The 12,085-nt window shown below is 45.7% G+C and overlaps 1 protein-coding gene across 10 annotated transcripts in view; it reads left to right on the top strand.

Annotated features, from left to right (window-relative positions):
• The window catches only part of FAM227A (family with sequence similarity 227 member A), a 79,334-nt gene that overhangs the window by 61,657 nt on the left and 5,592 nt on the right, over positions 1 to 12,085 (top strand). For 9 of the 10 annotated variants that reach the window (XM_045062367.1, XM_045062366.1, XM_045062365.1 and 6 more), the window contains one exon: positions 4,226 to 4,366. In XM_045062367.1, coding sequence (XP_044918302.1) covers positions 4,226 to 4,366 — 141 coding nt within the window. Of the gene's footprint in view, positions 1 to 4,225; positions 4,367 to 11,220; positions 11,359 to 12,085 lie in introns of all 10 variants that reach the window. The other variant, XR_006601130.1, reaches the window with a different exon arrangement.

Genomic DNA, 12,085 nt, shown 5'->3' with positions numbered 1-12,085 from the left:
AAATGTAAAGTGGAAGATACAAGCCGGTGTGAAGGGGGAGAGATGGGAGTTGCAGGTGAGGGAGGAGAGGGTCAGGATCGGGAAGCGAGGGGACCCGGACACGCTCTCCAGGACTCTCCTTGCTTCTGCCTTCGTTACTTTAGTTCCATATGCTTTGTTTCTTCTATACTTTGTTTCTTCTTTACTCATCGTCCCAACAGATTTTCAGCCACTTCTACGCACCAGGTATTATGTCCTGTTTAGAACATACATGTCTGTCTCTCCCAATAGTTGCAACAATCCTTGAAGGTGGGATCCTTGGAATGACAGCGGCTAGGGTCGGGATGGAAGGGTTTTTATTTGCTGGCTCTGCGATGTCGGGCCGGTCACATGTATTCAGTTTCTTTGTTGGTTAAATGAAGATAGTATTTCCTACTTTGGAGAGTGGCACCGATCAAGTAAAATAAGGCACATAAAGCCTGTTTACAGGGTCAAGCCCACAGTAGGTAATTGGACCACTTAGAATAAGGCTTAGCTTCGAGTGACGAAAGAACTCAAGATAGTGGCTAAAACGGGATACAAATTTATTTCTACTGTTTAAAAGGAGTCCAGTAGATATGGCAGGTTGCAGTGTCAGGGACCCAAGTCCCTTTTGCCTTATTTCTCCATAATCCTTTGCCCATGATTCAGCTTCATAGTCTAATATAGCTGCTCGAGCTCCAGCCAACAGGTCCACGTTCCAGCCAGTAAAAAGGAAGCTAAGTCCGAAGAAATGCATCCCTCCTGTGAGTCCCATGCAAACCTTCCATTTTTCATTCCATTTTTCATTCCATTGACCAGAAAGACTCACACCTAGCTGTGGCATTAGCAAGGCGAAACTAATTTAGGGCTCATACTACATTTATTGAACATTACATCTACAGTGTATTTATTTCAGCAATATATAAGGACATCCTTGTCTAATAAAGGCATCCTTATCAGGTGAATTGTAGTGTAGATATTTTAAGACAGGAGAAGCTTCGTAATTGTGTGTGAGCAATCTCATTGCTAAATATATCCACTTTTTGTTGGAGAAGGCATTTCATGAAGTGATTCTAAAAATTTTGTCTACAGAGGAAAATGGTGGCCTCAAAACACATCTGTGCTGTCAGACATCAGGGCAGGGCTACCCTTGGGGAAGTAGGGCCTGACTGAGTAGGATATGGTTGTGGGGGCCTCTGGGAAGCAGGCAGTGGTCTGTTTCTTGACCTGGGTGCTGGTTGTGGGTGGCTTCAGTACACAAAAACTCCTTGAGCTGCACATTTAGAGTCTATGAACTCTTTGGTATCCATGTTCTAAAGGAACATATTAAGGAATTCCTTTTCCTGGTGTGTTCCTTTCCCTTGAAATACTACAGTGGCTTTGCAGTTACCTTAGTTTTTAAAAGACTCCCATCTGAAAGAGATCCATAATGAAGCGTTGATGGATGCAACTACAAGGTGTCTGGGATTTGCTTCAAGATAACCCATTTGGGGGCCGTCTGGGTGGCTCAGTCAGTTAAGAATCTGACTCTTGATGTCGGCTCAGGTCATGATCTCGCGGTTGTGAGATCGAGCCCCGTGTTGGGCTCTGTGCTGACAGCACGGAGCCTGCTTGGAATTCTCTCTCTCTCTCTCTCTCTCTCTCTCTCTCTCTCTCGCTTTCTCTGTCTCTCTGCCCCTCCCCAGCTCACGTGCACGTGCGTGCGCTCCCTCTCTCTCTCTCTCTCTCTCTCAAAATACATAAACATTTTAAAAAATAATAAAAATAAATAAAATAACCCATTTGGGGTGGGAATGGGGAATGCAAAGGGAGTAATAAATGAATCAAGATTAACCTGTTGATAACTACTGAAGTTAGTCTAATGGATAAATGGTGTTAATTATGCAATTTTCTTTACTTTTATATATATTTTTTGAGGTTTTTTTTTTTTTTTTAATGGTAGCCGTAACAAAAAACCAAAAGGTGACCCATGCCCTTTGGAGTATTACTTGCAGGTGGGCTAGGACTCCTCTGGGACCTCAGTTACCACTTACAGAGCATGTCAGTTAGGAGAACTGTTTTTGAAGTCAGACAGACCAAAGCTCTGTCTCTCTCTCTGCATGAATTAGGTCCATCACGTAGCCTGTGTGAGGCTTGGATACCATCTGTAAGACAGGGACACCGATTGTTCTCACAGGACAGTTGTTGGTGAACGGCGTTCCGTTGTAGATATCTAGCTCTGCGCCTGGCTCAGAGGAAGGGCTCAGTAAATGAAGGCTGTCAGAGATCATACCCGCAAGCCCACACCACGCAGAACAGGACTCGGAGTTGAAAGTCTGTAGTGGGGGGAGACCCGGAGCAGCCCCCCTTAGAAAAAGCAATCCAGGAGTCCCTGCTGTAGGTGGAGGAAGAGCCTAGTCTGCCCGTGCCAATGGAGTGGGTGCACCGAGGGAGCCGGGTCACTGGCTGCCGGAGAACTTCGTTTACATGTGAGTCCAGAGCCCCCATCCTCACGCTTGTCCGGGGGCAGAGCACCCACCATTCGGAATGCTCTTTGCAGAACCCCGTGAAAGGTTTCAACATATGATTCTGTCCCACAAACTAAAGATGCTTTTCCAGTGGAAAATACGGGCCTAAGGCACGCGTAGGCTTCAACAGCTCAAGCAGTAACAGTATAGAAAATATTACCGAGGAATTACGTCAACGCCTTTCCATCAGAAAACGTGATCGTAACAAGGACACGTGCAATTTGCTGTCCCTTGCCTCTTCGTCGTACACAGAAGCAGGCTCCCCAGGGTTAAGAAAAGTTGTGGCGGAAGATCCCCAACGTAAGAATGTTGTTGCAGCAGAATTTCTTCCTTTAACGTGGGAAAAGATGCCCATTGTTGGGATAACCATTGGTTTTGATACAGGCAGGCTGAGTCCGAGGACCCAGGGAAGGTCCCCCAGGACCAGCCGAAGGGGTCCTTGACTTCGCGCAGGATAGAAATCAAATGCAAGCCAGAGAAAGTGAAAAGACTTTATTGAATAGTGTCAATGACAGGTAGAGAATAGCGGACGGATTGTCTGGGAGACTTGGAAAGAAAAGGAGAATGAGTCTCATCCCTGCTTGGGGTTAGGGGCTTATATTGGAAAGGGGTCTAAGGTACGTGTTTCTTCAGGAGTCCAGGGTGGCTTCCGATCAGAGGTGTCAGAACAACAGGTTCCATAAATTCCCGACAGTAGAGATATTGATGCCAGTGTCAGCCTGGAACGTGTTTGGGATCCGGCTCCTCTTAGACATTATCGGGTGTCTGGGGGCCAAGGACAAAACTCAGACAAGAATTAACTTTCTTACTTCCCCCTAAAAGTGGGAACACAGCTTCTTTGGCTCATGCAGAAATGAGACCTAGCAGAAAAACAGCAGAGACGGAGCCTTTCTAAAATGGAAGCCCTTCAGCCTCCCTACCTCGGTTTAGGCCAAGTTCAATGCTGGTTTTTTACCAGTCCTTCTGCATCTATCCTGCATCAGCAGAGAAGTATCTGACAGCATCTTAATTCGCACGGATACATTTCTATTGCTCCTTTGTCTACCTTGAGTGCCCATACCTGCTTCTTCATCAAGTAAATGTCCACTCACGTTTCAAAAGTCAGCTGGTTTATCATCCAATTCATCATTCCAAAAGTGTGCCACACGCTTACCTGACACACTCCGCTGAAAACCTTCTTCTGTAAGAACACCAGGGGAGTAGCTGGTATTTACTGGGCACCTCCTTTATTTTTTACGTGCCAGACACTATGCTAAGCACTTGACCTGTATAGCAACTCAATCAATCCTCACCACAACCCCACTTCCTATTATCACCGTGTTGAGATGGGTCCCCCGGCCTGGAGAGCTTAAATAATCTGCCCAAAGTCACACAGCAAGTGGGAGCGCCCCAACCTGAATTCAGCTTGCCCTCAAAACTCAGCTTTCTTTCAGATCGTTGATTTCTTCACCTGTCCTCCTAATTTGAGTGTGTGTTCCTTGAGTTTAGGAACCACATCTTCTCTAGGTCTCCAAGGGCTGATATGACCCCCTACAGCACACAGCGGGGGCTCATGACCGAGTTGTTGGTATGGAGTCAGCTCTCCACTTTAGTCAGCTGCTCTTAAATGAGTACATTTGTAAATATTTGTCTCTCTTTACGTATGAAAATAGGAGTGAAAAGATCATGTGGACTCTTGAGGTTTTTTTTCATATGTGCCGTTGTGATTTCCCCCACAGGGAGGTGAAGAATATCGATCAAAGAGCATTGGATCAAAAGAAGGCAAATCGCATGTTCATCCAACCTTCAACCTTCATTGAAGAGTCCCCCGACAAGAAATTTAGAGGAAGCCATGAGAGGGAGATGGCGTTTATTTCAAGGTTTGTTCTGTTTTTCTTTCTTTTTTTTCTTTTTTTTTTTTTCAACGTTTATTTATTTTTGGGACAGAGAGAGACAGAGCATGAACAGGGGAGGGGCAGAGAGAGAGGGAGACACAGAATCGGAAGCAGGCTCCAGGCTCTGAGCCATCAGCCCAGAGCCCGACGCAGGGCTCAAACTCACGGACCGCGAGATCGTGACCTGGCTGAAGTCGGACGCTTAACCGACTGCGCCACCCAGGCGCCCCTTCTTTTTTTTTTTTTGATGTTTGTTTATTTTTGAGAGAGAGAGAGAAAGAGAGAGAGGCAGAGAGAGAGGGAGACACAGAATCCGAAGCAGGCTCCTGGTTCCGAGGCATCAGCACAGAGCCTGATGCGGGGCTTGGACTCATGAACGGTAAGATCATGACCTGAGCCGAAGTCAGATGCTTAACAAACTGAGCCACCCAGCTGCCTCTTTCTTTCTTTCTTTCTTTCTTTCTTTCTTTCTTTCTTTCTTTCTTTCTTTCTTTCTTTCTTTCTTTCTTTCTTTCTCTCTTTCTTTTTTTCTTTCTTTCCTTCTTTCTTTCTTTCCTTCTTTCTTTCTTTCTTTCCTTCTTTTTCTTTTTCTTTTTTTGTTTTGTTCTAATGTTTATTTATTTTTGAGACACAGAGAGAGAGCTCGTGCGTGCGTGCAAGTGGGGGAGGGGCAGAGAGAGGGAGGCAGAGGATCAGAACCGGGCTCTGCGCTGACAGCAGAGAGCCCGATCTGGGGCTCTGACCCAAGAACCATGAGATCATGACCTGAGCCGAAGTAGGACCGTGTGACCGACTAAGCCACCCAGGCACCCCTCAAGGTTTGTTCTAACAAAGACCGTGGAAAAGTGGAAATGTGACCACTGTCAGAATTCTTAATGATGTGGAAATGTTGGGGTTCAGAGCCGACGGCCAAGAAAGAATTTTTGAGACATCTTTGGTGCAAAAAGGTGGTTTTACTAAAGCAGGGGGACAGGACCAGCGGGCAGAAAGAGCCGCACTGGGGTCCTCAGGGGTGACTGATCATATACTTGGAAGTGAGGTAAAGACTAGGGGACTTTTCCAAAAGGTTTTTCATATGCTAAGGAAGACTCACATCCAAGAAGCTTAGCTATTGTCAAGCTAAAGTTGTTTTTCCTGCTAGCAAAGCACGGACGTTAAGACTGTTGGAAGTTCCTGGAGGAACGTCACACTCTGCCTGTCTCAAGGACCTGTCAATGGGCTGCGGGTTATAAGGAAATTTAATTTTATCTACATTTCTTCCTGCCTTTGTTCCCCACGTCACTAATACATGGAAAAGAGCACATGAAGGTTTACTCACTTTTATGTGTTATTCACCCAACTCTGATTTTCACTATAATTCATGGTAGTAGGCGGTGAGGTTTGGGAGTGAAGGGGGTGGGGTATGTTTGTGGGGTTTAGAGCTGACAGCCAAGAAGGAACTCTTGAAGACATCTTTGGTGCAAAAATGTGGTTTTAGTAAAGCACAGGGACAGGACCCGGGGGCAGAATAGCTGCGCAAGTGTGGGGTTGACTATTTTGTGGAGTGGGGGGAGAGAGAGTCCAGAGGTAGTTTCCAAAGAGACTTTCATATGCTAAAGACGCACAGATTCCTGGAAGCCTAGCCATCCTCAAGCTAAGGTTGTTTTCCCCTCTGGCAAAACATTAACATGAAGACAGTAGGGGGTTCCAGGAGGAATGCTGTGATACTCTGTATTTGCCTCAAGTCTTTGTCAATGGGCTGCAGGTTATAAAGAAATTCAGTGTTACCTGCCATTTTCTTCTTGCCTTTGGTCCCCAGATCCCTACGGAGGGGTGATGTTGGGGCTCCAGGAAACTGAGTCTCCAGGTTTCTAGAGATGAGGCTATTGATAAGATTGCCTTTTTCTTCTAAGTTAGTAAGATATTTGTCAACTGATAGATATTCTGTCGTTTGTTTTCCGTCCTTTCCTTTGTCCTTTCCTGTGTTCGGGTAGCCGGGAGTGTCCAAGGAATATCATACATATCCCACCTGGGAGGAGGGGTTTCTGCTAGCTTGTGCTTGGCCCTCCGCTTGCCTTAGGCTCCCTCACCTGTAACAAGAGTTACCAATGATTTTGTACCTCCTCTGTGCCAAGCATCTGTACTTTATGAACTGTACGTCAGTTCAGACTAGCTCGAGCGGGGGAAAGTCCAGTGGCTTCAATAACTGGGAAGGCCACAGACAGGCCGGCTGCAGGCATGTTGGACCTAAGGGCTCAATGACATTTTAGGTTCTCTCTCTCTCTCTTTTTCCCTCCCACCCCCTTTCCCTCTGTGTGCTGGCTTGTTTTCCAAGCTGCCTTTGCCTACAGAAAAAGAGGGCCACGGACAGCCCCAAGTCTATGTTCTTACTGTCTATAACCTCAGAGGAAGAGGGACATTCTTTCCCAGCCTCTATAAACCAAGCTTCATAAAAGTCTGATGGCTCTGCTTGGGTAATGGCCCTACCGATCTGTGTATAACACAGTATTTAAGTATTCTTGAACACTGTGTTCAAGAAACAGTGCTATTTGATTAGCCAGACCTGAGGGTCCCTGTGGCCTGAGAGAGCAGGGCACAGTCAGTGACATAAGTTGAATGGGTGAGATGCCATCAGACAGAGACAACATGCCTACTTTATATCTCATCAAACCCTATTAGATATCATCACTGATGGGGTTTGGGGATGATGGTGGGGTTCAGAGCTGATGGCCAAGAAAGAATTCTTAAAGACGTCTTTGGTGCAAAAAGGTGATTTTGTTAAAGCATGGGGACAGGACCCTTGGGCAGAAAGAGCTGCACTGGGGTCGTACCCGAGTAACTAACTGTATACCGTCAGGTTGGGAGGGCGTTATGGATAGAGTAAGTCTCTAAGATATTTTGGAAGCAAGGTTTCCAGGACCTTGAGGGGCTAGCTGTGTTAGGCAAACGCCATTCGTTACTGTTTAGTAAAACCTCGGTCATGAGACCCTTCAGATATATATCAGGGGGTCATACGCTTGGAGTAGGATTGCCAGCATGTATCTTGGGGGAGTTGAGATAAAGGAAGTTTCGAAAGGAATTTTTATATGTTAAGGTAGACTTACGGGATCCTGGAGGTTGGGATAATGTTAAGCCAAGATTCCCTTTCGTCCCTAGCAAAGTGTCATCATCGAGGCAGCTGAGCTCCTAGAGGGAGGTCACTCTGCCCGTTTCAAGGACGTGTCAGTGGGCTGTAGGCAGTAGGGAGTTTAATTCTTTTTGCCTTTGTTTCTCACATCACCATGGCAAGTACTTAAACCCCCTTACACCTATTTTTTTAAATCTTTTAATTATTTTTGAGAGAGAGACAGAACATGAGCGGTGGAGGAACAGAGAGAGAAGGACAGAATCTGCAGCAAGCTGCAGGCTCTGAGCTGTCAGCACAGAGCCCGAAGTGGGGCTCGAACCCCCAAACCGCGAGATCATGACCTGAGCCGAAGTCAGAACTTCACCGACGGAGACACCCAGGCGTGCCCCAAACCCCCTTACATCTCGACGAGGGTGATATTAGGGCTCCAGGAAACGGAGTCTATAGGTTTCTGGAGATTAGGTTTGGATAAGATTGCCTTTTTCTTGCAGCTGACTGTAATCGGTAGACTGAAGGAGACGCCTGTCCTGCATGACTGTGACCTCTATCGTCAGCCATCTTGCTTCTTTCCTCTTCCCCTGTTCTTGGGCAACCAGAAGTGTCCGAGGAATAGCACACATTCCCACCTGGCAGGGGTGGGGGGTTGCTGTTAGTCTGTACTTTGCCCTCAGCATCAATCACTTCCATTTTACTAAATGGAAAACTGAGGCACTGACAAGCCAAGTAAACACTGACTGAAGGCCCAGTGTGGCCAGGTCCTAAAGATACAAAGAAACAAATACAGGCAAACCTTGTTTTGTTGCTCTGTGCTTTGTGGCACTTTGCAGACGCTGTTTTGTTTTTTTTTTTATTTTTTTTTTTTACAAATTGAAGGTTTGTGGCCCCCGTACATGGAACAAGCCTATTAGCGCCATTTTTCCCAACAGCATTTGCTCACTTCCTATCTCTACGGCACATTTTGGTAATTCCTGCAGTATTTCAAACTTTTTAATTATATTTGAATTACTGCAATCTCACGATAAGACTTTAATGGACGAGCAATTGCTTGTCGGGATGAACATCCGCTCCTGGTGAAGACACTATGAAGATTGTTGAAATGACACCAAAGGATTTAGAGCATTCCGTGAACTTAGTTGATAAAGGGCTCCGGTTTTGAAAGAAGTTCTATGGGCAAAATGCTATGAAACAGCACTGCATGCTACAGAGAAATCATTCGTGAAAGGAAGAATTGATCCACGTTGCAAACTTCACCATTGTCTTATTTTAAGAAATTGCCACAGGGGCGCCTGGGTGGCTCCGTCGGTTAAACATCTGACTTCGGCTCGGGTCGTGATCTCAAGGTTTGTGAGTTTGAGCCCCGTGTCAGACTCTGTGCTGACAGCTCAGAGCCTGGAGCCTGCTTCGGTCTACGTCTCCCTCTCTCCCTCTCTCTGCCCCTCACCAACTCATGCTCTGTCTCTCTCTATCTCTCTCAAAAAATAAACATTAAAAATTTGTTTTAAAAAAAGAAAAGAAATTGCCACAGCCACCCAGCAGCCTTCAGTAACCACCACCCTGATCAGTCAGCAGCCATCAACACGGCGGCAAGACCCTCCACCAGCAAAAAGATTACCACCTACTGAAAGCTCAGAGGATGGTTAGCATTTTTTAGTAATAAAGTATTTTTCAGGCAGGCTAGGTACATTTTCTTAGATATGATGCTATTGCACACTTAATAGATGCAGTATAAGGTAAGTGTATCTTTTATATGCACCGGGAAACCGAAACAATAATTTACTAGCATTATTGCAATATTCACTTTATTGCAGTAGTCTGGAACCCGACCTGCAACATCTCAGAGATATGACTCTATTTTTAAAAATATTTTAAGTGCTGTTTTATAATAATTGTTACTATTACTCTATAATATTATGGAGGTCTAACTTACCATAAAATTTGCCCATTTTAAGCAGACGATTCAATTAATTTTAGTAAATTTACAGAGTTTTGCAACAACAGCTGCTACGATCCAGTGTTAGAACTTTTTCATTATCCCAGAAAGGTCCTTCATGCTTGGTTGTAGTCAATCTGTTACCCTCTCCATTTTCAGTTATCTCTCTGGAAATGACATATAATATTGCCACTTTATTTCAAGAGCCAGATATTACGGTGATGTTAGTTTCAAAGGAGACTGGGAAATGTAGTTTAAAAAAAAATCTGGACATATTACCATCTTAGACAAAAACTGACTCCGTCGCTAAAGAAAAAGGGAGAGTGGATGATGGGTTGGTAACTAACCATCTCTGTCACAGATAGATCGTGTTATACTCTCCATTTTTGAGAAGAAACCAAAGCTTAATGGGTTGAGAAATTTAGCCAAGGAAACTTTCCAATCTTTTTTTTTTTTTAAGTTGATTTATTTATTTTGAGAGAGAGCGAGAAAAAACACGAGTGGGGGAGGGGCAGAGAGAGGGAGACAGAGAATCCCAAGCAGGCTCTGTGCTATCCCCGCAGAGCCAGACTCAGGGCTTGATCTCCTGAACCACGAGATCATAACCTGAGCCAAGATCAAGAGCCACCAAGGCACCCTGGAAGCCTTCCAGTCTTAAAGGTTACAATTTTAATTTTCCTCTTAAAGAGGAGAAGACCACAATTTTTTTTTTCCTTTCTTAAACAATTTATTTTAGAGCCGCACCTGGGTGGCTCCGTCATTAAGCATCTGACTTCCACTCAGGTCACGATCTTGTGGTTCATGAGTTTTGAATCCCACATCTGGTGAACTCATGCCCCGCTTCAGATGAGCTCGAGCCCTGCTTCTCTCTCTCTCTCTCTCTCTCTCCCCGTCCTGGGATTCTCTCTTTCTCTCTGCCCCTCGCTCACTTGCGCTCTCTCTCTCTTTCAAAAAAAAAAAAAAAAAAAAGTATTTTAGAGAGAGAAAGCGTGTGAGCAAGGGGAAAGGGCAGAGAGAGAGAGAGAAAGAGAGAGAGAATCTCAAGCAGGCTCCATGCTGAGAATGGAGCCCGACACGGGGCTCAATCCCACCACCCTGGGATCATGACCTGTGTGGAAATCAGGAGTCGGACACTCAACCAACTGAGCCACCCAGGCACCCCCACAATTTTTTGATAATAGCAGTTTGACGTGAGACCCACCGGCTTGAACCGCGGAATCTCCCAGGGTCGATAGTGACTCACTGATCTATCAGAAATGATCTCTCTGATACCCACCTTAGATTCTCGGAAATATAAAAAGCCAACTCATTTTAATTTACGAATATTGTTGCTCCCCCCGACTTTCCCATCTTCTAATTACTTCTTAATCTAGTAACTCCTAGCTGACCCTTAAAACCCAGCTCAGGCATTACCTCCAGGAAGACTTCCCTGACTTGCCTACTCGGGGTGCCCATTATGTGCCCTGCACTCTCCTGATCGTGCCCCACAGAACATAGCCTACTTAGTCACAGACTTGCCTGTCCGCTTGTCCATCTCCCCAGAGTGACGATTTGGGGAGCTCTCTCAAGAGAGCTTGTTTCCTTAGGGGCCAAGTTCAGTGCCTGGCGCCCAGCAGGCCCTCAGTCAGCGCTCAGAAGATGGATGAGGGGACCCTGCGCCAGTCACTTGCTGTCTGCCGTTGTCATTGGTTCATTTGTCAGCTTTTTCTTTCGCCATCCATCAAGATTCCAGCGCAACCTTTGAAGAAACCACACGGAGTTCTGGATCTGAGTTTTGTGAAGTCTTTTTGGTTTCCCCCACAGGAAGGAAAAGGAGGGGAGGAAACGAGAAGCAAGACAGACGTTGAGCCTCTCTCCCTCGTCACTCTCAAGCCCTGATTAATTCTCTTCCCTGGGACTAGGAAGCTCCCGCAGGAGCCCCGGATATTTCCGCCAAGTAGGGTAAGACAAGAGGAACAAAAGGAAACTGTAGCCAAAGACTGAGAAACAGAAACCGGGCAATACTCCACCATAGTTTTACAGTTTTTCCGAGGCTGAGTGAAAAACAGAAGTGGTTTTTGGTTTCGTTTTTATTTTGTTATTATTTTTTTTTTTTTTGCTTGGCTAACCACATTTACTCATGCATTTACTCTTTCGCCCATTATCTTATTTGAAATACTACAACTAACAGTGTTTTTTATACTGTGATAAGGGCCACCGTTTATTAACTAAACACATTAAGCTCAACACGCTACAAACATCACCTCATCTTAACCTTCGCAGCAGCCATATGAGTAGAGGTTACCCATTGCATTTTACACGGCAGCAAGCCCAGGTTCAAAGAGGCTTCCAAAGTTCCCTGTGGTAGACACTGAATAAATCACAGTAGCTGACACACAGTCCCTATTTTCAAGGGGCTCGCAACCTGGTGGAGAGAAGGCAGGTGTATCAACAAATTAATGCCCTAAGCTCCAGAGGTGCTTACACAGAGGGGACCCAGGAGCCATGCAGAAGCACTTTACAGAAGCGTGGTGTCCCTTGACCCACATCTGGGAAAGATAAGAAGGTGTCTGCCAGGCAGAAGGAGTGGGTGAGGCAAGAGACAGGCATTCTTGGTGGACAGAGCAGCGGAGGCAAAAGTTCAGAGGCAGGAATTAGCATGGCAGGGGATGAAGAAAGTGCGTGACAT

The sequence above is a fragment of the Felis catus genome, chromosome B4 (assembly GCF_018350175.1).
Source record: "Felis catus isolate Fca126 chromosome B4, F.catus_Fca126_mat1.0, whole genome shotgun sequence".
NCBI lineage: Eukaryota > Metazoa > Chordata > Mammalia > Carnivora > Felidae > Felis > Felis catus.
This window is presented reverse-complemented; position numbering and strand designations above follow the sequence as displayed.